The sequence below is a fragment of the Trichechus manatus genome, unplaced genomic scaffold (assembly GCF_000243295.1).
Source record: "Trichechus manatus latirostris isolate Lorelei unplaced genomic scaffold, TriManLat1.0 scaffold00080, whole genome shotgun sequence".
Taxonomy (NCBI): Eukaryota; Metazoa; Chordata; class Mammalia; order Sirenia; family Trichechidae; genus Trichechus; species Trichechus manatus.
The window spans coordinates 6,444,856-6,470,890 of NW_004444016.1; the positions used below are offsets into that span (position 1 = coordinate 6,444,856).

Below are 26,035 nucleotides of genomic sequence, written 5' to 3' on the forward strand. Positions count from 1 at the left end.
AAGGCCATTGTCCTCCTACCCTCCCACCCCCCATCCCTCAGTTATCTCACTATACTGATAGTCTTTAACCCCTGTCTCTACTGAGCCTCCCTGATCCTCCAGCCCAGGTCTCCTGAAACCCTCCAGTAGAGGCAGTATGGTGCACTGGCTGGGATGCAGGCCAGACTGCATCAGATGGGCTTCACTAAAGTCTCAGATTTGCAATGTCTTAGCTTTGTGACCTTAGCTGAGGCACTTCACCTCTCTAATTCTGTTTTCTCATCTGTAAAATCATATGAATAGTCTCTGCCTCACTGGATGGGTTTTGAAGATGAAATAAGACACTTAGCTCCATACTGGCCCCCAGAAGATGTTTGATGAATGTTAACTATGCTTCTTATTAGGAGCCCTGGTGGCACAGTGGTTAAGAGCTTGGCTGCTAACCAAAAGGTTGACAGCTCGAGTCTGCCAGCTGCTCTTAGAAACCCTACACGGACCGTTTACTCTGTACTATAGGGTCACTATGAGTTGCAGTCAAATCGACAGCAAGAGGTTTAGTTGTTTTGGTTTATGCTTATTATTAATTAGAAAATCTGATAACATTTAGTTTTTTATACATTTACTGGGCACATATATGTGGGCCTGGATGATTGCCGGGGACCTCAGGAAGTATCTTCCATGATCCTTGCAAAAAGCTCTGGTACCAAAGGGAAATGTTAGGAGCTCAGATACGACTGCTGGCATATTTGGAGTGGACTCTGCTAACTGATGGTGCATTTGCATCTGTCCTATAAGAAAGTAAATGCACCCAAAGGCACCCTCTGCCTGGTGGCCATCAAGAAATAACAACAAGTGGTTTCTGTTAGCCTGGAGCAGCAGAGGGAGAAGAAAAGTCAGGAATAGGAGGAAGAAATGGAATGTGTGGCTAATTGCCTCCGTGAAGAACTGCCTCCTTTGCCATGAGACCAGAAGAACTGGATGATGCCTGGCTATCATTATTGAACATTTTGATCAAAGATTCTATAGAAGAATCCTGATCAAAAGGGGGGGTTGTAGAACAGAATGTCAAATTCTTGTGGAATCCAGGCTTTCTGGAACCATGGAGGCTGTGTGAACACCTGAAACTATTGCCCTAAAATAATCTTTAAACCTTAAAGCAAAAATTTCCCCTGAAGCCTTAAAATAGTAAGTTAGCTTAATGGGTAAAGAAATGTCTGCCTTGAGCATTACACTTTTTTAAGGTCTATTTATATGGGGTCAGATTGACAACAGCAACTCAAAAGATTAGATAGGAGGAACCTTACCCCTTAGGGGTTGGTGAGTTTATGTTAATGCGGGAGGAATAATTCAGAAAAGGAGGGTGAGAATGGTTGCACAACTCGAATGTAGTCAGTGTCACTGAAATGTACAGGTAGAAACTTGATATCTGTTTTTCCTGTGTATATTCTCAACAACAACAAAAAATTACTTTTAAAGAAATGACCTGCTGGGCTTGGGAATGACTCTCCTGGGCCACCCTCTTCAAGACCTCTGAGGAATGTCTGCCTCTGTCTCTTCCTCCAGCCAGCACACATTCCACCTGCCCATCTGTTCCCACTTCTCCCTGCAGGGCCTCCACTGTACCTGGCCACAGCTCCAGCTCAGCAGCTGTCAGCTGGAGTGCATGAGTCCAGCCTACTTCTGCATACCCCTCCCAGGGCTGAAGCATACCTGGCACTGTGTTATCCAGTATGAAAGCAAGGAACCCGCCCACAAACATCTCAGTGGTCAGCAGCACGGTCAGAATCTGGTCCACTTCAGGGATGCCTGTGGAATAGGCCAAGGGTTAATAGGCATCACAGCATCATCTAGTGGGCAGGACCCAGGGGCTTTCTCCTGTGCTGCCTACTGCCTCCCTTGAGCAGGTAACAAAGATGAAACTACAGAATTCTGCCTTTTAAGAGGCATAGAGGGCTGAACCCTCTTTCATCTGTGGGTTCAAATCCCTGTTCTGCCCGATGCTAGTTGTTAACTTGGGATAAATCACTTAACCTCTCTGAGCCTCACTTTCCTCATCTCTCAAGTGGAGATGATACTATAATAGTATCTGTCTGATGGAGCTGTACTAAAGCCCATTACCTGGCCACGGTGTCTTAGTAAAGCACACCTGCTAATTATCCTCTCAGCTGCTGATTAACAGCCAGAGTTGGGCAGTATTTGTGGCTCTAGCTATATGGAGCCTTTTTTTTTTTTTTATGTGGCTCCTTTGAGGGAGGTAGCTGTGCTCGGAGTCATGGGCTCAGTCCCCTATTGCCCCAGACATGCAGACAGGCCCAAGCACCTGTGTCGATGGCGCCGGGGTTGGACTCCAGGTAATTGGGTAGAGTAAGCCCGAAGAACATGGAAAAGCCAAGCACGAAGAGATTGCGAGAGGAGTTCATGTCCACAAACTGCAGGTTGGACAGTCCCACGGCCGTTATCATGCCTGAGAGCATAGGAGAGCAGCTAGAATTGCTGTGTGGTCAGGTCCCGCCACTCTGTGACTGGCACCACCGTGCTCTGTCCCCGCACCCCGGCCTGGACCCTATACTCACCAAAGAGAGTGCAGAACATGCCCCCCAAGATGGGGTCAGGCAGCGAGGCGAAGAGGGCTGTGAACTTGCCAATGGTGCCCAGGATCAGCATGATGGCTGCACCATACTGTACCACGCGCCGGCTGCCCACCTGCCAGAGGAGTCAGGAGGCGAGGCTAGATGGGAGGGGGCAAGGCTGGGGCAGGGGCGAGCAGGGCGTACATGGGCCGGGGCTTCTCTCAAAGACAAGGCGAGGCTAGGCCAAAGTGGGGGCGAGGTACAGGCGAGGCCTGCAGAACACAGAATATGAGTATAGGGACTTAGTGCTGCTCAGGCGGGGTGGCACCTTGGTAATCCCCAGGACACCGATGTTGGGGCTGGATGAGGTGGACCCGTTACCCGTGCCCAGTAGCCCCGCGATAATGCAGCAGATGCCTTCGGTGAAGATGCCCCTAGAAGAAAAGGGTGAATGGGGGCCTTGGTGCAGACTCTACCCTGATCTGGGTCCTTCCACCACCCTGGCCAGGTTGCCTGTCGTCTTGGGGGCTGTATGGGCTGCAACTATCTGTAGTATTCCCCACTCCAGGCCAGAAGTAGGTCTGGGAGCTAGGAGCCAGGTCGGAGCACTATTCCCAGTGCACTGGCAGTTGTTTACTCCATTGGGCAATTCTGGGGTTCAGTTTCCTCGTATGTAAAATGGGATAATAAAGGTACCTGTCTCCACAACGTTAGTAGATTGGATAAGATAATGTACACGGAAGGCTAGGCACAAGGAAATTTGTCAATGACTGGTTTTCCTCAGACTCCAGTATCTCCTCAGCTACTCCCAACAATCTCAGAGTAATGAGCATCCCAATGTCATAAAACGAGGTCTGGAGAGAGTGATTTGCCCAAGTCTATACCTCTGGAACTCAACCCATGTATATTTGCTTCCTGCGTGGCCTCTGAGGGGGTCAGGTGGGCATACCTGTTGATAGCATGTACTGGAGGTGGTGGTGCACCAGCCAGGCGGGCACAAGCATAGTAATCTCCGATGGACTCAATGATGCCAGTGAGTGTGGCACTGAACATGCCGAGGACAGCTGCTGCAGTCACTGTGGGCAGACCCCACTGACCTGGGTTGAAGAGAGACGGGAGAATGAGGCAGTGAGGACCCTGGAGACTGGACAGGCAGTAGTGGGGGAGAGTAATGAGATCTTAAGCTGTGCAAGCTTATTTGGGGTCACTGATTTAGGAAGCTGGAATGAGGCTATGTCTGAGTAAAACACCTCACTGCCGGGAACACAGTAAGTTGTAGCCTATGCTATTTATAATGTCATTGGCTGGGTTGGGATCACCAGGGGCCTCGTAAGTGGTCTCAGTTGTGGGTAGAGGGATCTTCAGCCCAGGTGGGATCACTCACAGGGGTAGGGGATGCGGATCCAGGGTGCAATACCCATGATGTCGCCACGGGCATCTGTTCGTGCCTGGAAGCCATAGGCTGCTGAGTCTGTGGGCAGCACATCCGTCAGGGTCAGGACATAGCAGAGCAGCCACACAGTCATTATGGCCAGCATGATCTGAAGCAGAGTTGGGCAAGGAGGGCACTGAGGGCACTGGAGGGTCTTGGTCCAGGCTAACCAGTCCCTACTTCAGCCCCAGCCTTTATCCCAGCCCTATCTCAGAACCCAGCCCCACCACCGGCCCCAGCCTCTGGCTGGGACCTCATCTCTGCTCTGGCTCTTGCTCCCATGCCATGCTTGCCCTTGCCCCCACCACAGCCCTAGACACAAGTCCAGCCCCTGCCCTAGTGCCAGCCCCGGCCGCCTGCCAGGTCCTCACAGGAAACATCTTGAAGATCTGGATGCGGAAGAGAGTGAGGCCCATGCCCCAGCGGTAGACGGGCAGCAGGAAGGTGAGATTGCGCAGGTACTGGGAGAAGAGGACGATCAGGAGAATGGTGCTGGGGGTAGAGGTACAAGGAGGAGGTGGCTGGTAGACCAGGCTGGGCTCAGGAGCCAGAACTAAGGGGGCAGGGTATCGGGCTGGGGCTGGGGCTGGGGCTGGGTAGGGATCAGGCCTGGCACCTGCTCACCAAGATGAGATGCCCCAATGGGAGCCAGCTCGGTCACCAGCAGCTTGGAAGACAGAGAGGCCAATGAGGGAGACAGTGGGGGTAACTGTGAGAGGCCCAATGTAGTTGAGCAGAGCCCCAGGCAGTCCCATCATCCCAATTACCACCTCCACCATGCTGGACACTATGATTGCACCCTGGACCTGGGAAGAGCAAAGATCAGTTAGTCACCATGCAGAGGCGATGACTTGGCCACTGGCAGGATGAAAGTTCTTGTCCCACCTCTTTGCATCCCTGAATTCAGTGACTCTCACTCCCACCTAGCCCCCTCATCAGGTCCAGACCTTTTCTACCCTGCGTGCAGACCCACCTCTCGTATTCGTGGGTGCCAGATATGAGAGGTGTTCAGTGGCAGACTCCAGTTACCGTAGATCTCCTCTGAGGGCAGAAACAAAGACATGCACACACATGGAATAGGGACAGAAAAGAAGAGAAGATGCACCCTGGTGTCTGGACTCAGGATAGTCGCCCAGACTTCCAGGCCCCTGGGCCTCCCTCACCTCCAGCACAGACCCCAGGAGTTTGCCCACCTTCCGGAGGGCATTTCCATCTTTCCAGGGCCAGGAAGGCTTTGGCTGGGACCAGAAATGCTAAGGCACTGGCCTGGAACAGCGGCAGCCTGGGAGGACAGGTACAGAGTGGTGGTGGGGGAGGGGAGGAATACAGAGACAGGAGAATCAGACACATAGGGATAGACACCGAGGGACAAGGGTGGGGTAGAGGGAAGTCATTGAGTCCCCAGGCAAGACTGTTCCTAGAGGGACAAGGGTGGGGTAGAGGGAAGTCATTGAGTCCCCAGGCAAGACTGTTCCTAACATTTTCGGGGCTCAAGGAAGAGAACAAATGGAGGCCCCTGACTCACAGCCTGCCCCCTCCTTAACACCAGCTCCTGCACTGCCAGGGGCCAGGCGCACAGATGTGGACAGCTTGGTTCCTGCATCCAGGTTCCACTCAACCTTCCTTTGTTTCCCCCCACCAATCAAACAGCCATCCTTTGGCCACCCAGGCCTAGATCTGTGCACAAGGGCACGTGCACGTGGTCCTGGGAGGATGGACCACTGAAGAGACCGGAACAGGCCCAGGAAGCAGGCTCAGAGCCAGTTGGGCCAGGAAGTCCAGGGTTCTGAGTACCCAGAGTACAGTTTAGGAGGCAAGAACTCAGCTAGGGCATGCCCCTGTAAGCCCACAGACTCCTGGTCCTTGGGGAGCACCAGAGTAGGTCTTCTAAGTCAAGGGCCTCAGGGTAGGACCCAGCTGCTTGGCTCTCAGGCTGACCTGAGGGTAGGAACAGCATGTGGGGGTGGATGGCAGCTTTTTTTGTCCCAGCAGAGTGCTTTGAGAGAGAGCTTTCTCCTGCTGTATGGATTGCGGTAGCGGGGTGACAGGCGGGGGCAGCTCACCGGATGCCCAGTGTGGTCTGGATGAGGGTGGTGATACCCACGCATGTGAAGATGGTGCCGATGAGCTGGCTAACCATATGCTGGTCGCGACCGACACACAGTGCCTCAGCCAGGAGGAAGGGCACAGCGATGGTGCCACTGAAGCATGTCAGGTAATGCTGGGGGGCAGGGGGAATGCATGAGTTAGGGACTACAGAGTTTAGGGGAAATGGGCACCCTAATGGTCCTCCCCTGCCTCAGTGGTCTACCTAGGACTGACGAGCCCCACCAGGGATTCCCAGTGAGCTACCACTCAACCCTCTGCAGGTCACTAATCTCAAGTCATTCCTGCAGCTTCTGTGGAGCGGACACTTCTCCCTGCCACCAACACTCCAACTGGCAGGTGACGAATGCTTCTAGAGGGTTAATCCTCTCTTAGGCCTCTTCCCCACCCCTGCTTGGTGACAGCCACTGTGTTGACCTTAGTTTTCTCTTCCTGTTACCCAAGATAACCCTGTTGGCCAGGGGGCTGGGATCAGAGAGAGCTCAAAGTGAGGGATGGAGAGACCCTGGGAGGAAGCCCACCTGGAAGCCCAGCAGGATGCACAGATACCAAGGTGGCACATCCTCGATCTTGTACAACATGTCAAACTTAGGCTCTGTGGGCAGGGACATCCGGGGGTCCGTGGTGGCTGCTGAGTCCAGGGACTCATGCTGAGGGCAGCAGAGAGAAGTAGCTCAGGGTGGAGTGATGGGAGACATGCAAAATCTATCCTGCCCCAAAAATAATCAGCCCAAGTGGCCTGTCAGCTCCTCAGAGTGAGGTCCGAGCCTACGGCCCCACACCCTCCCCAACAAGTCCATCCACCCTGCTGTCACTCAACCCGGCTACACTTGGCTTCTACTTCACACTGATTTGCGCATGGATGAGTGTGCTGTGCTGGCTCCTGGAGCAGTTGGGACCTGGACATTCTAGCCAGGGGAATGCGTGCCTAAGTCAAGTGGCCTGGGGGTGACCAGGAGAGGTGGCCAAGTGGGCTTAACCCTACGGACAGGCTTTCCCTGGGCTGGGCCCAACTTGGGTCCTCTACTCCCTAGAGGTCCTTGGGTTATTAGTGAGACCCCTACTGGCCCCTACCCCAGCCCCCAATTCCCACATTCAGCCTGGGGCAGTCACTCTTGATCAAATTCATCAGAGCCTTTGTCTCTGCCCTCCCAGAGAGAAGGCCCGGCACAGGCCCTCCCGCCCCCTCCCTACCCGCCTCTCCTGCACATCCCCCAGCACCTGCGTCTGGCTCTCGGGGTCCTCCTGGGCACTCATCTTTCGGGTGCAGCAGTGAGCAGTTCCTAAGAAGAGGGAACAACTTTACGAAGGTCAAGAAGGACTTTACACATCAGACATTGTTTGAAGTAAATCTGTAACCAGAGCCCCAGCACTGGATTGCGAAAGGGGAATCCAGTGGAGGTAACGTATTAACTCTGGCCATAGTGGTAAAGGCCACCAAGCCTCTGCCATGCTTCCCTCCTGAGCATTCCCTTCCCTACGGGCACCTGAGCCCAGGCATGGGACCTGTTCTTGTTTGCCAAGAGAGGGCTGGAGAGGGGGGTGGGTGGGCAGTGGGGAGTCTTGGAAGTTTATGAAGAACTGGGTGAGGTTGGAGGAAAAGGAGGGGAAAAGGGCGTTTAGTATGTGCCACGCCCGTATGAGGCCCTTTCTCACTTATTAATGACAAGTTAATCATTATCATCATCATCATAACCACTCTCCTTATTGAGGAATGGCTACATGCTGAGCAACGTATATGCACTGTCATGCTTAACCCCATAGTGTTGGGTGGAATTATCCCCTTTTACAGTTGACAAAACAGATTCAGAGAGATGTGAGTTGACCAGTGTCACGCAAGTAACAAAGTTCTAGAAAAAACATTCTTAAAATTCAGGTTGGTCTGAACTTCAGAGCCTATGCTGTAAATCATCACATTATATGTGATAAAGTCCTGCCCTCCCCACACCCCACCACTTAGGGTCCCTGAGGCACATTACATAGAGGCGCCTCTGGAGAAGGAGCTGCCCAGGCAGACCCAGCCTTCCCTGTCCCTGTGTCAGGGCCTGGATTCCCTTTCCCCCTATGCCAGGACCAGCTACACAATTTGTGGGGTCCGGTACAAAATGAAAATGTGGGGCTCCATGTTCAAAAGTCATTAAGAATTTTAAGATGACAACAGCAGAGCATTAAATGGAGCATTGGGGCTTTCTAAGTTCAGGGTACACGTCAAAAGCCCATGAAGCCAGCCCTACTCCTGGCCTGTACCCTCCTGGCAGGCCCAGCCCAGTCTGGCCCTGGGGTCTGAGGGCTGGCTGAATGGGAGATGGGGTGGAACCAAGGGGCTGAAGTCTCCTCAGCTGGTGGGGGTTGGGCCTAGGGTCCCAGGTTCTACTACCATCTGTGCTACCCCAGCCCCCCCACCCCGGGGCCTACCTACTTCTCAGTCGCTGTGCCCACGGCCAGGCCCTGCTCCGAGGGCCTGTGGGCAGCATTGATCTCCAGCTAGGTAGCAGCTTCATGACACAGCCCTGAGTCCGTGTGCTGTCTGGCCTCCAGCCCTTTTGTCTGTTGGTCGGTCTGTCCTCTTCTCTCCCTTCTTGGCTTCTGCTGTCAGGCTCCCAAAGTCGTCTGACCAGTTTGGAGCTTGGAGGCGCTCCTCAGCACTTTTCTCCCCACCCTCTCCTCTCAATGCCCCCCAGGGAGCTGTGGAGACTGAGCCCAACCCTTTATACACATAGCCCCATGGACGCACAATTCAACTAAAATCACACAACAGCACATGGAGACAGGAGGGGAAGTTGCACATGGTCCCAAGTACACAGATGCACAAATGGACCCAGAGCACCCAGACTCTGTTGTAAAGAGTGTCTCTGAATCAATCTATACAAACACAAGGTCACACAGGTCCACGTCATAGGTGCCCAGCTCCACACCCCATACGTTAACTGCTCATCCGGTTCCTTGGCCCTGTTTCTCCTCCTGGTGCCTAGGGGTTCTCTCTGGGGTGAGAGCCAGGGAAGAAGGAGCCTCAGGCAGATCCTGGAACAAGTGAAGAAATGTGGAGGTTGGGACTGCAATTCAGCCCCCAGGGAAATTGGAGTGGTCCTGGCCTGCATGAGGTATTCCCATTCCTCCAGTAGCTGACCTCCCCCCACCCAGTCTGAATCCTCCTCCCAGCCTGCCATTACCCAGTCTGGGACTTGGCCTGAGCTCTTGTGTTGTCTTAGCCTTGGTTTCTGTGTCTGTCAAATGGGGAGTAGAGTCTCTGTTCTGGTCACCTCCCAGGGCTCCAGTGGGAACAGAGATGCTCACAAATGAAAATGCAAATTGTCACCCCACTTGACCCTAGGTTCCCAGATCCAGGTGTGGGACCAGGGCTCACCCCAGGCTCCCAGATCAGGTATGGGACCAGGGCTCACCCCAGATTCTCAGATCCAGGTAAGGGATCAGGGATCTGTTCCTAAGGAGAGGGCCCCAGACCAGAAGAGTTACTGGGGAGAGCCGGACTTGGAGCCAAGATGTTGAATCAAGGTAGTTCCAGGAAGCCCACTCTGACCTGTCCCAGGGAGGGACCCAACCATGCCACTGGGGTCAGAGGCAGCAAAGTCACCCAGTGAGTCTTCTGGGCACAGAGCATGGAGTGACTACAGTAGGTGTGTCCACAAAGTGGACTGCCTGTATAGATTCCCTCCATTGTTCTTTTCTGTCATGATAGAGCTGAGGACCTGAGTTACCATACATGTAACTGGGTCCCTGTGCCATTGGCAGCTGCCCATTCCCTGCCTTGGCAGAGCTCTTTTGCCTCTGGGTAGTTGTGGCCATACATTTGGCCCTCTCCAGGAGGAACATCAGCAGAAACACCAATGCCTGTCCTCTCAGCCCCCCAAGCACCCTTTGCAGAGAGAAGGAGTCGAGGTCACTGGGTTTTATTAGAATCCAGAGAGGAAGACCTTGGCCCCCACCCAGGTCCCAGTGCCTTGAAGCTGGAAGAGGGAGGGAGAGCAGCAGTGCGGGGCAAGGCCTCCCTGCCCTCGGAACCAGCCTGCAGAAGGTAAAGGGGACGATCCAGAGGGAAGTCCCTGCTTCCAGGCCTGATAATACCAGGAAAGAGGAGATGGACTAGAGTTCTTCCTTCGTGACTGGTTCATCCTTCGAGCAGGCCCCCCGGGGACTCTCACATAGTAATGCTTCCAGAGCCCCTCGGCCTTGTTGGTGGGCTTCATAGATCTGGTCTTCTCCAAACTCCCCCAGGTAGCGCAGACATGTCATGGAGAGCCTAGGGGAGCCCAGCAGGAGCTCAGACTCTGCCCAGCCCACAGGGGCAGACCTGGGCTCCATCTCATTCCCCTCCCACTGTCTTTACCTGATGGGCCAGGGGCCCCCTGTGACCATCACACTGATGCTTGGCTCTGGTCCCTTGCTGAGCCCTGGGCCTGTAAGGTGTTTCACCTGGTTCACTTCTCGGACCCCGTAGCTGACGGCAGTGGGGAGCAGAGGGATGCAGCATTAGTGGGAGCCCGGCCAGGGCGGGACCTATCTTCACGTGAAGCTAGGCACACTCGAAAGTATCATGGGCATTTGCTGAGTTCAGTGCCCAGAGCTGATCCTCCCTGGTGAAAAACTGCGACCCAGAGAGGAAATCCCCTGGCCCCAAGGAAGGCCATGCTCCCTTCAACAGCCACTCCATTTGTCTACCTGCTCCCAGCTCCAGAGTCCAGGCTTCACCCTGGCTAGCCCCAACTTCTTGCCAGAGTCCTTGTAGAGTGTGTGTGGTGTGAGTGGGACAGTGGGGTTCTCTATCCACCAGTCTTGCCCCTGGAGGAGGGGGGAAGGGGCTGGATTGGCAACTCACCCCTGCCAGCTCTGGGAGCAGCTTCGGTCCAGGACATCTGTATACCCTGACTCGCTCAGTTCTCGTCGCCTCCCAGACTCTGGGGTATGAAGCTTGGCCTCGGCCTCTGACAGATGTTGCCACATCTGGAACAAGGAGGGGCTGGGAGCCAGGGCTTTGGGACTGCAGAGTGGGGGGAGGAGGCTGCACTCAGGGGTGAGGTCTCAGGGGAGCCTGAGGTGGCAAGGGAGCCGTTTGGGCAGGAAGCACCTGTGACGCAGGGTACACGGCCCATCCCTGAGTCCCTGCAACCTGGGCCTGGGCCAGCCCAGGCAGGATTGACTCCTTAGGATGGTGTGGAGTAGGAAACCCTCAAGTGGAAAGTGAGGCCTGGGCACAGGGTCCCCTGTGCCTACCCCTGACACATCTGCTCTGAAACCTCTGCCCATTAGCACATGCTATTTTAAACCACAGAACAAGGTGAGGAAAAAAAGGGTTCATTTTTAATGATGTGTACTCACAGACCCATGTGCATGCACACATACAGATACAGAGGCACAGATATACGCAACAGGTGTATGTACGAACTCAGACATGTACGCGCATATGCATGCACTCAACACATGTGCACACATATGCACATATACAAAGGCACCCCAGTCATGTTTGGGAGGGAGTCCAGACCCAAGGATAGACCTTATTACGGATTGAATTGTGTCAGCCAAAAATGTGTGTCAACTTGGCTAGGCTATGATTCCCATTATTGTGTGGTTGTCCTCCATTTTGTGATCTGATGTAATTATCCTATGTGTTATAAATCCTAACCTCTATGATGTTAATGAGGCAGGATTAGAGGCAGTTATGTTAATGAGGCAGGATATAATCTACATGATTAAGTTGTATCTTGAATCAATCTCTTTTGAGATATAAAAGAGAGAAGCAAGCAGAGAGGAGACGGACCTGCTACTACCAAGAAAGAAGAGCCAGGAACGAGCACGTCCTTTGGACCCAGAGTCCCTATGTTGAGAAACTCCTAGACTCAGGGGAAGATTGATGACGTGGACCTTCCCCCAGAGCCGACAGAGAGAGAAAGCCTTCACCGGGAGGTGGTGCCCTGAATTTAGCCCCCTAAACTGTGACAGAATAAATTTCTGTTCGTTAAAGCATCCAGTTGTGATATTTCTGTTATAGCAGCACTAGATAATTAAGACAGACCTGTAAAGGGAAGGGTCTGAGAGGACAAGAGAGTGGTTCCCTGGGATCCTAAGACACTTTGAGGTATTCCAGAATGTTATTTTCTGTTGACCAGGCAGATGGGTAAACAGAGGCATGGGAGTTTGGATGAAGTGGGGATGCTAACATCCTGGAAGGCTGGGTCTGGGGCTTGCTGCCTTGGGGGTGGGAGTGTGGGGATCAAAGGTCACTGGTGGAATCTGAGGTAGATGGAAGGGTTTGGCTTGAGGAGGGGGCTTGGAAGGGGCAGGGGGAGTGTAGAGGGGCTTACCTGGTAGGCCACAGCCCTGCAGGCGTCACAGCGCAGGTGTGTAGGCATATGAGTTGAGTACCTCTCCTCATCGTCCAGCTGTGGGGCAGTAGCCGTGAGTGGAGATCTGCCCCCAAGACCCCCTGGGATGACCCAGGCCCCCAGCAGCAGCAGTAGCTGTAGTGGTGACAGCCTCATGGCCTCTGGAGCCAGCTCAGCAAGTGTGGGCTGTCTTGGGGTGCAAGTGTGCTTATGCATGTGTGTGGTGGGACTGCCACGGATGCCTGGCCCAGCCCAATGAGGAACTGACACCTCACCCCTCCCATTCTTTCCCTTCCCCCAGGGCCCTGAAGGTGCCACGTGTGCACCTTCTCTGGCGGGACTGCCTGGCTCCAGCCATCTCAGATCCATTTTACAGACTGGGAAAAATGAGACCTGGGCAAGAACATGTGGGAACATATAATACCTCCCACATCCTGGGATCTGCCCATGTGCTACACACTGTGCTGAGCACTTTGTGGGAGGAGGTGGTTACTGTCATCTTTATTCTACTGCTGAGGACTCTGAGGCTCAGAGAGAAATGACAAATTCACGGCCACCCAGTTAGAGGGGCAGAGTTGAGATTGGAACCCAGGCCTGATTGACTCCAAAGCCCATCAGCCACTCAGCCACCAGAAGGAATGAGGTCAGTGTGGTTGCCAGCTTAGCACTCCCTCCCTGGAAGGCATGTCAAGTTCACTAAGAGTGGGAAGCCACAGTATGTGAAAGACACACATGGTCTCCTTCCCTGGATCCTAGGGTCCCCTCCACCCAGGCCATATCCAGGCATAAGAGGGCATTGTATGTGTGTGTGTTGGGGGCGGGGGAGGGTGTTAAGAGACCACCACGGGAAATGAGGCACTTTACACCAGTTGTTTCAGCTATCATGGTTCAACGGCTAGCATTTTATTACACACACAGGATGAGGTGAGGGGCCAGGGGTGTCGAAGGGTCCTCCTTGCCATAGGGACCGGTGTCTCCAGCCAAGGGGAGATGTCCAGGTCATTCTGACCCATAGTTCTCCCAGTCAGCTTCCAGTCCAGGGCAGGGGGACAGGGACTCCAAGGGACCCAGCCCCCCCACCCCCCCGAGGCCTGGAGCTTAGGGGAGGCATCCTCGTCCCTGACACTGCTTCTAATGAGAACTGTTCCTCCCGGAACTCGTCACGTCACACACCAGCCAGCAAGCCTCAGCTCTTTCTGGCTCAGAACTACTCATAGAATCCCCACGCAGACCACTGCCCATTCCCAGCCCCATGCAGATCCTTCCCATCTTAGATCCCATCCTGCCAGAGGCTCCCGGAACCTGAGGACAGTTGGAGCACTGGCTCCATGACTCTCTGGCCTGCCCCATACAGGGGCATCCCTTCTACTGAGGGCTCCAGGTCCCTCCGGCCTGCCTCACACAGGGGCACCCCTTCTACTGCAAGCCCTAACTCACCTTCCACCCCACTCAGAGGGGTCAACAGCCCAATATCCTTCCTGCTTTAAGTCCTTCCTGAGGACTCATTCCTTCTACACTCAATCTCTGGGTGGGAATGGCTGAAGCCTCCCCACCCCTGGCCACAGGATGAGTCAGTTAGGCTTTGAGGGTTTGAAGGAGAAGCTGAGTAAGAGGCTGGGGTACAGCAACCTCCACCTACCTCATCCCTAGCCCTGCCCCGCCCCAAATGCTAGGCTGACCCTTGATAACCCCTCTCCATGTTACTTCCCTGCTCCACTGCCACCTACTCCCCCTTGCAGCTCCCTTTCCCAGACCCAGCCTGGCCAGGGCTGTTCTAGTCACCTTCCCCCATAGCTTTCCAGGCCAAGGCTCAGATCCTCTTCTAAAGAATAACAGATTTGATAACAGAGTCTTTCTCCTCCATCCCACCAGTGCCTATCTGCTTGCTCCACCTCAGGTGGGCCTACCTTCGGGGAGGGACAGTTTCACTACCTCTGGGGGCAGCCCTGTCGCCTCCTGCTCCCATTCCCTGCTACCCCCTGAGGAACCCCAACACCTCCCAGGGCTGCTCCTGGGGACAAGCCCGGGAACTCATTGCTTTTACATATTTGATTGTTTGCATACTACACACACACACACACACACACACACACACACACACACACACACACGCATACGCGCACACACACACACACCACACACACCACTCTGGGAATGCTTGGGAAAGGGATATACATTTTTGTTGGTAGAGACAGTAGGCAGCCACTCTCCGAGCTCTAGCTCCATCAGCCCTAGGCCTCAGGCATTCTCTGAAGGAAACTTCAGGTCTGAAGACTGGCTGGGATGGGTCAAGGACAGAGGTAATGGTAGGAAACGAGGGCAGGGGGCTGGATGTCAGAGCCTCAAAGGCCATCAGTGGGCCCCAGCACAATGGGGATCAGGCCATGGGGCCTCACACGGGGAACAAAGAGTCCTTGCCCTGCTGGGCAGGACCGGAGCTGGAGGGTGGGGCACAGGGGAGCAGAGGAGATGCGGGGCTGGGGGTCCCACTCACTGGCAGATAGTACATCCTGTCTAGTGGCACCGCCTCAGAGGCCCAGGGTAGCTGGGGGAGGCCTGGGGACGATGGTAATGAGAGACCAGAGATGGGCCCATAGGATGGGTAGAGGCTGGGCCCCAGGGCCAGCGGGGTGTAGACGCGGCGGGGCGGCCCTGGGGGCGAGGGTGGCAGCAGCACCTCCACATACTGCCCGCTCTCCGGGTCGAAGAGCAGCCGCAGTCGAGGCTGCCGCGGCGCCTCCACATAGTAGTAGCGGCCGCTCTCGGGGTCCACCAGGACCCTCCCCAGATGCGCGGCCCCGGGCAGCCTGCGCGCCCCCTGGGGGGGGCCTTCCGGGGGCCGGTTCATGGGGGGCGCCGAGGCAGCGCGAGGCTGGGCAGGGGCTGTCCTGCCACCTGCCCCCTGGGTCTCCCGCGGAACAAGCGGTTGGACAGCAGCCGCGGGCTCGTGGGCCGCAAGGGGTGTCTCCAATTTGGGGGATATCCCTGGGCTTGAACTGGTGTGCGCCTGAGGGGAGCTGGGGCGGGGTGGCCGAGGAAGGTAGGTCTCCGCTGGCTCTATAGGGGACCGCTGGGGTGATGTGCGAGCGCCGCCTGGAGGGCTGGTCCGACCCGCGCCGTCGGGGACGAGGCGCCGGGCCTGGGCGTTCCGGTTCTCTTTGACAAGACCGTGCACTTGGACTCCTGGGGTTGTCTTCCGTCGGTGGCCCAAAGCAAGAGCACCAGGCAGGCAGATCTCAGTGCGCGCGAAGGGTTTCGCTGTGTTGTTTTCTGCCCTCCGCCGCTGGACCCCACTGGGCTTCGAGGCGTCCTGGGGGACCGTGTCGAGACTGCAGGATGGCCCTGGGGGCTCGTAGGGGTGCGGCACGACAGGCAGAAAGTCCTTGAGAAAGATGGAAGTGTAATGAGCCGGGGCGGGGGACCCCAGCGCCTCGAGCTCTTGCGACTTGGATGTGCCTTCCTCCTCCACGTGGGGGTCGGCAAGAAAGACAGGCAGCCCTGAGCCTGGGGTTCTTGCCGGGAAAGTTGGCGCGTACGTGGTCCTTACCATCTTGCGCACGTCACGGGGCCGTGGAATGGCCACGCACTGGCGTCCCGAGGCTGCTTCCTCAGGGCCCGAGGCTTCCGGGTGCGCGTCAGCGTGCAGGGCGCTCACGAGTAGACTGCGGGGCGGCTCGGATGCAGCCAACTCTGGCGACGGCTGACTGCCTCGAAAGGCAAGATCCAGAATCTCCTGCGTGGACGGACCTTGCGCCTCTGTTAGCTCCGGAGTCCTGGGTGTAGATAGCGTAGACAGTGCCTGCTCCTCCTGAGCTACTCCATTCAGAGCTTCTGGCGTAGATACTATCGATGATCGCTGCACCGTGGGATCCCACGTCTCATGGGGCGATAGGCTCCACGGCCCCTCGATAGGACGACCTGAAGTCTCCCATGGTGGCAAGGCCGGCAGGGACAGGCTCCTGCTCCCTGCTACCGTATCCCGGATTGCCAGATGCGAAACCTCCCACTGGGAAGGAGTTTCGAGGGATGGGCTTCTTGCCCTGGCAACATCCTGATTCCACTGAGAAATACTCGGAGAGGAAGGGCTCCTTCTCCTGCTGACAATTTCCTCGACGGCCGGATTCCGATTTTCCCGTGTGGAAGAAGCTTCGGGAACTGAAGGGCTCCCCACCCTCTGGACAGCCTGATCCCACGGGGACAGGGCCTGGCGAGGCGGGCAGCGAGGACCCCGCATGGCCTCACTCGGAGCATCCCACGGCGGGGACGGGCTCCTTGGCTTCACGGCCCAGGGGGCCCTAGCCTGGAAGGACGGATTCCGTGCAGGAGCCGGAGTCTCCCGCGGGAACTGAGTCTTGGGTTCCCGGTGGTGCGTCTCCTGGATCTTCTCCTCTGACTGCAGGAAGATGCTAGAGCTAACAGGACCCAGCGGCTCAGTCCCGGGAGTAGGTTTATCGCGTCGAATCGCGCGCTCGCGGAGGCTGGGCCACGGTCTTCGGGCCCTGGCGGGGGCGGAACCATCGTGCACGCGGGGTGGCCGAGATCTGGCCTCCTCCAAGAGGACTCTGGCGCCGCAGGCCGTTTCCCGGGTCACAAGCTCCCGCCTTCCTGTGGGCCCGGAGGTGGCGCTACTTAGGGCGGGGGGCGCCGGGCTCAGTTTTCTAGCTAGCGCTGTCTGCACGAGGCCTGCGGCAGCCTGCAGACGACCCAGCGACTCGTCCAGGGAGCCGGTGCGCAGGAGCAGCGGGGGGCGCTGCGCGCTGGCTGCCCGCGGGGGACTCTGGGGCCGAGGTCGCAGCTCTATCTGACGCTTGGGCACCGTCCGGGGCCTGGCAGGCGCGGCGCGCTCCTCCAGCGCCACCTCCACACACTCGAACTGTGTTGGTGCCGTGGGGCTCGGCCCGCGGGGCCGCAGCTCCAGGTGGGTGGCCCAGCGGGCGCCACTGTCGGGGGCCTGAGGCTGCGGTGGGTCAGGGGCGGGAGTCGCGGGCTCAGACGGCGAGAGGCTGCGGAAAGCCCGTGCGGTAAGCTGTTGAACCTTGCGATCCGTCACGTCGGAGGGGCTAAACAAGGGCCCGGCGCTGAAGATGACTTCCATCTCCCCCGACGGCAGCGTGCGCAGCTGGGGCTGGTGTGGCTGCGGGCCGGAGCCCGGGCCTCGCCGGAAACCCGAGACCTGCCAGTGCTGCTGGCGGCTATTCTGGGCGCTGACGGACAGGCGAGGCTGCGCACCCGCCCCCGGCGCAGGGGCCACCATGAGCCAACTCGCCCGTCCCTCTGCGTCCGGCCCAACGTCCGGGGGCCCTGGAGAGCCCGGAGCCGTGTAGTAGGAGCCTGACGAATCCGAGGAGTCCTGCCGTCGCGCGGGGGCCGCGGGCAGCTGCCCCGGGAGCCCCGGCAGGGCTGGAGGGGCGAGCACGGTCAGCATGTTCGCGCAGGATGCCGCCGTGCACTACCGCTCGCGCACTACCTCCCTCGCGTTCGCCTCCGCTAGGGCCGCAGCCGCAGCCCGCACTGTCCTCGCCCCGCCCGCAGATGCTGTGGGGTCACTGCGCCTTAAAGCGGCCGCGTCCACTCCTGAGCCCGCGGTGTTGGCAGCAGGAGAGACCTACCCCCCACCCCCACCACGGAACCAACTCTTCTTTTCCCGCAGGTCAGAGCGCCTGGAATGGGACTCCAGCCTTTGGCTAACAGGCAGGTGAGGGGAAAGCAGGTGTCTAACTTGGAGCCAGAAGCCAGGCCCAACTCCACCCATTACAGGTGAGGAAACTGAGGCTGGAGCAGGGATGTATCTGAGGTCAAGCACTATTGTGCCCCTATCAGGGTGGGAGCCAAAGACACTCAGGCCAGGCAACTCAGTCTTACCAGCAATTTTTCATCTTCCCCTCAGCCCCCAGGTCTGCCTATCATTGCAGGGCCCGCCCTCCAGGCCTTCTCATTGCCCAGCCCAGCTAGAGCTCATGAAGGTGCACCTACAACCTTCCTTGACCCAGTCATCCCCCTAACCTATGATAGAATGAAGAAGGTAGGCGAAGGGATCCCCCTACTGCAAAAAGTGTGCTCCGGGGGCCTCAGGAAGGTCTGTCCCTGGCTGGACTCATTCCTCTTTCCCCTTAGGAACCTATTGGAAAGGGCTGGAGTGGACAGCTCTAGCATTTACAGGCTGCCCTGGTACCTCGAACAAGCCCTGGATGCAGATGTAAGGTCCCTTGGGAAACTGGGATAGCTGTGGTCCCCTCTTATAAAGCCCCTCTGAGGCAGGAACAGCCCTGTGCCCCCCAGGCACTCCACAAGGCCCTAATTCCAGCCCCCATGACCTCGAGACCTACTGGGGGCAAGTGGGGGGCGGGGAGGGGAGCAGCCACCACCTGTCATTGTCCTCGGACAGGACAATGGGCACCACTTGCCCTTAAATGTCTGGCTTCAAGGTCCTGCTATGACTCAGGACTCAGCTAGTCCAGGAGTGAAGCACTGGCCCTTCCTGTGCCCTCACCCTCAAACAGACCCAGAAGAGGCTGGACTTGATGAATCAGACTCAGCCTCCCTGATGTGAGTCCCCTGCCTGGGTGTGTCCCCATCATCACCTAGGGCACACTCAGTGATGGCCTCTAAGAGGAGTAAGCCTGTCCATCACTTTCAGCCCTGCTTGGGCAACTTGAGCAAGTCAGGAGACTCAAATTGGAGACTTAGTCTCCCACCCTAGAAATAACATAGCATTGTCCTTTTCCCTTCCTCCCATCTGCAGAGACCTGTGAGATTCTATTTGAGGAGATGTAAGAAGGTGCAAATGTGATACACCAGTATAACGTTATTCTTATTAGATGATGGAAATGGATTTCTCAAATTAATTGTGTTCCTGGATCACAGTCTTTGAAACCTCTGGCCATGCTTTTCTCTCTCTCTCTCTCACACACACACACACACACACACACACACACACACACGCATACGCATACACCCCTTCTGCTCTATAGCTAAACTGGGAGAGTTAAATTGACCAGGGCACTGGGAGGCGGGGTGGGATGTTACTGGAATAACCAGGGCTGTTTATATAAGGAGGAATTAAATACAAAGAGTAAGAAGGGGAGGTGCCTACTAGACAACGGTCAACTCCTCCCCCTAGGCTGCCATCCCCCAGCCCCATGGACCCTCCCTCCTATCCCAGGGAGGGAAGGAAGTAGCAGGGGCTGGAGGCTTGAGCAGCAACCCCCTCTGAGCCCAGGAGTGACCCAGCAGGTGGTGGTCTAAGGACTGCACCCACCCAGTCCTTGGTAACTTGATCCTCACTTCGGCATCCAGGCCCAGGAATTAGCCCCAGAAGGCAGACAGGAAGGAAGGAGCATGCCTGCTGTCTCTTCCCCTGTCCCTTCCCTAGAGATCAGGTCACTGGCCAGGCCTGGGAAGGGGGTACACACAGGAGTGGAAGGGCAGGGTTGGGGATTGCCAGGGGAGAAAAGGCAGAGGTCAGGCACTACAGCCAGAGAACAGGAAAGCGACGACCATTTTATTTTTCCCTGAGACGCTGGCTCTGGGCCTGCTGCGTCCCCGAGGACTTCCGATGCTTCTGGTCCAGCACCTGGGCCATGTAGTTCTCCTGCTGCTTCTGGATCCGGAAGTCAGACATGTGATTCCTGCAACGGAGTCAGCTGGATGTGGGCTGGGGACAGCTCGGATAGGGGCCAGAGGTCTGGCTCCTCACTTCCACCACAACCCCCAGTCTGGCCAGACCCCTCACCTGAAAATCTGTTTTTGTTGGCTGATAACTTGCTGCAACTCCTTAATCTCATTCTCTTTGTCATTAAGAACATCTTCTTGCTTTATAATGTGAGACTCAATTTCTGTGGGGGAGAGAGGTAGGGAGGAGAGCCCATCCCACAGGCTCCTTCCTAAGACATTCCCTCCTCGGTCTTTTCTGAACTTGGCTCCTTCCACTAGGGGTTCTCCATAAGTAGTTGCTAACACCTTAGTATGAATGAGTTTATTATGAAGTCTTGGGGGTGAGGAGTAATGTCTGATGATGTGTCAGTGACTCCACAACTGTATTCTGGACCAGGTGACCCTCAAGAGCGCAGGCCTTGGAGAGAGGTGGGCAGCCCTGCCCTAAAGCAGGAGGATGAATGGTTCCTGCCCTCAACTCTGCAGGTTTTCACAGATCCCACCTCCTTGGTGAGACCTTCCCCAATTAACAACCCCTCCCAATACTTCCTGTACTGTTTTCCTGCTTTATTTTTTTTCTTAACACTTATATCTATACGTTTTACTCATTTGTTTTCTCCCCTACTACAATGTAAGCTCCATAAGGACAAGGATTTTTATTTTACTCAGTTATAACCCTAGGGCCTAAAACAGTGCCTGACACATAGTAGGTGCAGAGTGAATTTAGTGGTGGAATGGATAGACTGTCCCTTGGAGGTTTAAGGCATGGAAGCATCACTGGTTCAGTCACCTCAGTCCAACCAGACCTACTGAGGACAGGTGGGATACCCACCCTGTGCTAGGAATTCAGGGGTAGTGGGAGAAGAGAGGGTCTTTGCCTTCAAGGAGGCAGCTTCTGAGAGTTATGACTCAGAAACCGGTCAGAGAACAGAACAAGCTAGGTTTCAATAAAGTTAATATTTGTGAGACACCATTACCACTTGGGCAAGTTACGTCCCTTTTTTGACCTGTTGCTTCATCTGTAAGATGGGGACAGAGACAGTCTCCATTCCACAGTGGGGGTAAGGAGGACCCAGTGAGACAGTGGTGGCAGAGCTTGCCCCCAAATTAAGTGCTCACTAGATGCAAGAATGCTTTCTGTGTCTTGGGTCAAAATCCAATGGGGTTATAAGGATCTGGGAGTACTTCATTTATATAACCTGACTTCACGGAGTCCTGGAAAGTTCTGATCCTCACAGGAAAAAAAACCCACCATCATTAGAGGCTGGACAAAGACTATTAAGTAACTAGAAGCATTTAAGACTTTAGAGGAGAAGATCTGGTCAAAAGTTAAAGCACAGCATGCAAAAGAGGCGACAGAGTGAAGGGGAGAGAATGAAGACATGGGCTCACTGGGTCATGGGACCAGGACTACTGAACATCCCTTCCCAAGGTCATTTGTTAATCTGGATTAATTGCTTTTGAAATTCTTCTGGGAAAAAGAATGAGAAATTCATGAGTCTTTTAAAATAAAACCTGTGGCACTCAAATGAGAGGATGGTTAGAAAATCACTTTGAGAAGAATGAAGGACTATGAAGGGTAACAAACCCAAACCACACAAGGGGAGGCTGGGGAGAAGGAGGTGGGCCAGGTGAGGCTCAGGTCACCAGATTTGCTCAGGTGAGGGCTTGGGCCCCACTGGAGGGGTGGTTCAGGACATTCTGGGAGGAGGCAGCCAGGCCCTACCTCCATGACTCACACAAGTCTCCTACAAGCAGACACAAAGCCTTGGGGCCTCGGCTGATCCTTGGGGAAGGAAATACCCTAGAGGAAAGATGTTTCTGGCTCCACCAGGAAGAAACCTCAGGTTCCTTTTAGGGAAGTCCTGGACGCCCAGGAAGTAGGGAAAGGACTAAGGGACCAGCGGCCTGGGGTATGGAGATAGTGACTGCCTGTTGGGCCCCAGGAGGCCCTGGTTGGAGCCCTCGGTGGGGGGCTTTGAGGCCTGGCCAGATCAAAACTGTCTGCTGGCATTTTACCAGTAAGAGTGCCCACCAGAGGAGACAGCAGGCTGCGTTGGCAGGTAGTGGTAGGGGGTACCCAAGGCTCCAAGTGGGGGCCCCACCAGGAAGTGCTTTGAACCTGTTTTTAGCCTGGGCTTTGGTCTCTGGCCTACACAAGATCTGTTGCAGTTAATGAAGCAGATGTTGAATATGGAATTCATACATAGTTCTTAAACTAAGTCATGGGAGTTTATCATTCTGGGAGAATGAAAGGGGTTCCTGAGGTCAAGAGACGCTGGGTAACTGACTCTGAAAGTGCCCCACGACTCCCAGCACTGCCTGAGCCAGCAAGCAGACCAGGCATCTGCCTACAGCTGAGGTGAAAATTGTTGGCCCACCAGTAACCAGTTGCCATCAAGTTGATTCTGACTCATGGCAACCCCAAGTGTTTCAGTGTAGAACTGTGCTCCATAGGTTTTCATGGCTGTGAACTTGGGGAAGCAGATCACCAGGCCTTTCTTCCAAGGCATCCTGGTTGGGCTTGAACCTCCAACCTTCGGGTTAGTAGTTGAATGCTTAACTGTTTGTGTCACCTATAGCATATTCTATTTGGCCCACATGATGCTTTAAAAGTTTTTAAATCAAGACTAGACTTAATGGTCTGACGGAGACTGAGGGACCCCAGAAGACACGGCCCATGGACTCTCTGTTAGCCCAAAACTAAAACCATTCCTGAGGCCAACTCTTCAGACAAAGATTAGACTGGACTGCGGGACATAAAATGATACTTGTGAAGAATGTGCTTCTTAGCTCAAGTAGATACATGAGACTAAATGGGCAGCTACTGTCTGGAGGTGAGATGAGAAGGCAGAGAGGGTTAGGAGCTGGTTGAATGGACACGGGAAATCCAGGGTGGAAAGGAGGAGTGTGCTGTCACAGTACAGGGAGAGCAACTAGGGTCATATAACAATGTATGTATAAATTTTTGCATGAGAGAATAACTTGAATTGTAAACTTTCACTTAAAGCACAACAATTAAAAAAAAATTTTTTTTTTAAATCAGTTGCCCACACCCAAAAATCATAATGGAGATGCTTAATGGAAAAGTATCCATTAAAACCTGGTTTCCAGTTTCTTTTTTAAAGACCTGGCAACACTGGGCCACTTTCCCACAGCAGAGGGGGGCTAAGCCCTTGAGAGGGAGCATGGCTCTCCACGTCACCATGGTCCCCACTCTTCCCTGTTGTGTCCTCGACCCTGAGGCTAAGGGTCAGCACCCATGTAGGACTGTGCTTGCCCTGTTGTTCCTCTTGCAACAGAGTTATGAGTAAAGTACACTATTTCTAATACTTATCAAAAGTGGGAAAACAAAAGGTGGACTAAGAAGGTTGTCGGTTTCAAGAAAAATGGGAGCGAGCCCGTTTCTTTATGGCTGTGAAGAATATTGTATGCCGACTGCGTCCCTCATTTCCGCGGCCTGCCTGGTCCCTGAAGGCCTTTGCGAAGGTGTGGCCCGCTTGGGCTTGCCTGTATCCTCGGCCGGGTACAGAAGTTGGGGTGAAACCCTGCCCTGGACCCGGGCACTGGGCTGTTAGGGAAGAGCCCATGCATGTAAGCGTGGGGGGGAGCACGGGCCTCCCGCCTACCATTGCATTTGGTGATGAGCTGGTCCTTCTTGCTGGATTCCTGCAGGACTTTGCTCTTGACGCTGGAGAGCCTGGATGGGAAAAGATGGATGGGAGGGTGAGCAGGCTGGCAGGCAAATGGGATCCTCAATTCTCCACCCCTCTACCAAAGCCCACTCACGCTTTTTCAAAGGCCAGCTTCTCTTTTTCCAACTGTTTGGATAGCACCTCTACTTCTCCAAGGGCAAACTGCAATTTCTCCTCTTCCTTGGCCAGGAGGACCTTGGTCTTAGCATGAGCAGCTTTCTCTTCCTGCAGGGGCAGCAGCAGTGACTTCATTATTCCCAGTCACTTTGGGTCTCAGGCTCTGCTAACCAGCCACATTTTTCAGAGGGGCACATAGAAGCCAGGGTACAGGAAGATTCTGGCCTCACTCCTGTGGCTGGAGGCTCTCAGAGGCCAAAACTCAGTGACTCTCCCCAACCACAGGAGGCTTGGGAAATGGGGCAGCATTAGGAGCCTGAAGAGGTCATTACTTACCATCAGCTTCTTCTCCACTGCCTGGAACTCTTCTTTACTGACAAAATTTTCATCCTGGAGAATCATCTGCAACAGAGCCTGGCTCAGGCAGGGCCTGGGGCTGGGGTGGGAGGGCCTGAGGGTTGGGGTGGGATGGGGGCCTCTAGGGACCAAGACCAAGGTTGAATAATACTATGATGCCCGTGGCCTGGGAAGGGAGAATTCAGTTCCACAAGATTCACTGAGGCTCAGCTCTTGATCCTACCCTCATGGAGGAGATAGCCTGTAACCAGGCACTTCTAAGACAATGTGTGCTGTGATGGGGAAACATAAGGGGCTGTGGCACCCAGAGGAGGGCCCTGACTCAGCCTGGGGGAGGTCAGAAATGCTTCCAGAATAGGTGGCATCAGAGCTGAGATCTATTGGGTAGGCGTGGGCCAGAAGAAGAGGGGTTGAGGAGAAAAGTGATCCAGACTGTGAAAACACATGGGCTAATGCCAGCTGCCAAGAGAAAGATTTGGGTACCTTCAGGGAACTGAAAGTAATTCAATGCCTGGATCTGTATACATTTTGCTGAAGGGGGGCATTAGGGTAGCAAAAAGCATGTCTCTCTCCCCTCAGCCCCATATCCAACTTCCCAGGAAGGAAAAGTTTTTCTAAGAACCATTACAGTGAGAAATATATGGGACGGTAGTTTTATTTCTGAGATAGGGATACATCCCATTCCTCTTATCAAGATAGAAAACAAAAACAAAAATCATGAACACCAACCGGCCAGGATTTTACCATGTCCAGGTAATCTGTGGCTCCAATGTTTTCATCTATAAAGTGGGGTTCGATTGAGAAGGAAAAAGCAAAGGGACATAAAGAGGTTGGAGGACCTTAAATTAAGGTATGCAAGGGCCAAACGTGTGCTTACTGCACTCAGCAGGGCACTGTATTTAATACTGCGTCCATAATAGAGGGGACGTCGTAATTTCTCGGCCTGCCCACGATAGCAGTGGGAAATCAATTTAGTCGTCTCCACTTAAAAATGAGGAAACTGAGGCTCAGTGAATAGACAGGGACATATCTACCAGGCCCAAGGGCAACCAGACGCAAAGAGAGTATAGAGCACTGCTAGGTTTTGGTTAAAATTCTCCGGTAAACACTCCTAAGTGCCCACCGCTTTTGGCCCTATCCCCACCAAACCAGATTCGTCTGGGCCCCGCCTCCTCCTAATAACGCCATTGGAAATGTGCGCTAGCCAGCTAGCCACGCCCTTTGGCGTGGCATAGTCTATGGGACAGAGTCTAGTCCCGTCCCCACCATGAGGCGTCCAATACGGCCTCTCCCCCAGCTCTTCTGGCTGCCTACCACGTTCCTCAGCTGGTGGATCAATTCCTCCTGAGATTCAATCACGTCCCGCAGTTGATCGAAGGCTAGACATACGGATCCTGACCCCCCCTGCGACCACCCGAGGGGCGTCGCCATCTTTCGCCCCCGCCCGCTGGTTGGAAATGACTGCCAATGGGTGCCTCACCACCGTCGCCCACCAATGAGAATGCGACGCCACAAAGCACCCTGGCAACCGGGGACGGGCACTTTGTCTGTTAGCTGGGTTAAGGCCCGCCTCTTAAAGGAGTCACCTGGGCGGAGGACCCTCAAAAGACTTCTGGAAATTTTGGTTTACAGGGAATTTGCACGTCCATCATAACTTGTGTTTCTTACGCAGTTTCTTACGCTGTTGAGAGGCAGGAAGGGCCTGCTTTATACTCCCTCTAAATGCTTGTGAGCAGGCAACACTCACACACTGGCCCTCAGCCTTCTGTCAGGGCCTATAAAAAACTG

General features: G+C 54.8%; 4 protein-coding genes across 5 annotated transcripts; all 4 read right to left on the minus strand.

Moving 5' to 3' along the window:
* Positions 1 to 2,816: 2,816 nt before the first annotated feature.
* SLC23A1 (solute carrier family 23 member 1) lies at positions 2,817 to 7,485 on the minus strand. The gene is made up of 9 exons (XM_023735598.1): positions 7,309 to 7,485; positions 6,609 to 6,737; positions 6,045 to 6,202; positions 5,175 to 5,263; positions 4,955 to 5,022; positions 4,606 to 4,787; positions 4,353 to 4,473; positions 3,934 to 4,090; positions 2,817 to 3,646 (listed from the first exon to the last, which is right to left on the minus strand). The coding sequence occupies exons 1-9, from the start codon at positions 7,342 to 7,344 to the stop codon at positions 3,390 to 3,392; spliced, it is 1,197 nt and encodes a 398-aa protein (XP_023591366.1). The 5' UTR covers positions 7,345 to 7,485; the 3' UTR covers positions 2,817 to 3,389.
* MZB1 (marginal zone B and B1 cell specific protein) lies at positions 7,335 to 12,629 on the minus strand. 2 transcript variants are annotated; one of them, XR_002824809.1, is made up of 6 exons: positions 12,405 to 12,629; positions 10,922 to 11,046; positions 10,433 to 10,543; positions 10,248 to 10,345; positions 8,507 to 9,108; positions 7,335 to 7,370 (listed from the first exon to the last, which is right to left on the minus strand). XR_002824809.1 is itself a non-coding variant. In XM_004381057.2 (4 exons), the coding sequence occupies exons 1-4, from the start codon at positions 12,579 to 12,581 to the stop codon at positions 10,189 to 10,191; spliced, it is 570 nt and encodes a 189-aa protein (XP_004381114.1). In that variant the 5' UTR covers positions 12,582 to 12,627; the 3' UTR covers positions 9,971 to 10,188. The 2 variants fall into 2 exon arrangements, 1 of the variants encoding a protein (XP_004381114.1); XM_004381057.2 differs by lacking the exons at positions 7,335 to 7,370; positions 8,507 to 9,108 and having other exon boundaries at positions 9,971 to 10,345; positions 12,405 to 12,627.
* Positions 12,630 to 14,817: 2,188 nt separating this feature from the next.
* Positions 14,818 to 17,850, minus strand: PROB1 (proline rich basic protein 1). The gene has a single exon (XM_004381058.1). It carries the CDS (start codon positions 17,848 to 17,850, stop codon positions 14,818 to 14,820), a length of 3,033 nt encoding a protein of 1,010 aa, XP_004381115.1.
* Positions 17,851 to 19,894: 2,044 nt separating this feature from the next.
* Positions 19,895 to 25,699, minus strand: SPATA24 (spermatogenesis associated 24). The gene is made up of 6 exons (XM_004381059.1): positions 25,562 to 25,699; positions 24,227 to 24,292; positions 23,868 to 23,998; positions 23,708 to 23,778; positions 20,158 to 20,260; positions 19,895 to 20,053 (listed from the first exon to the last, which is right to left on the minus strand). Exons 1-6 carry the CDS (start codon positions 25,676 to 25,678, stop codon positions 19,927 to 19,929), a joined length of 615 nt encoding a protein of 204 aa, XP_004381116.1. The 5' UTR covers positions 25,679 to 25,699; the 3' UTR covers positions 19,895 to 19,926.
* Positions 25,700 to 26,035: the final 336 nt, after the last annotated feature.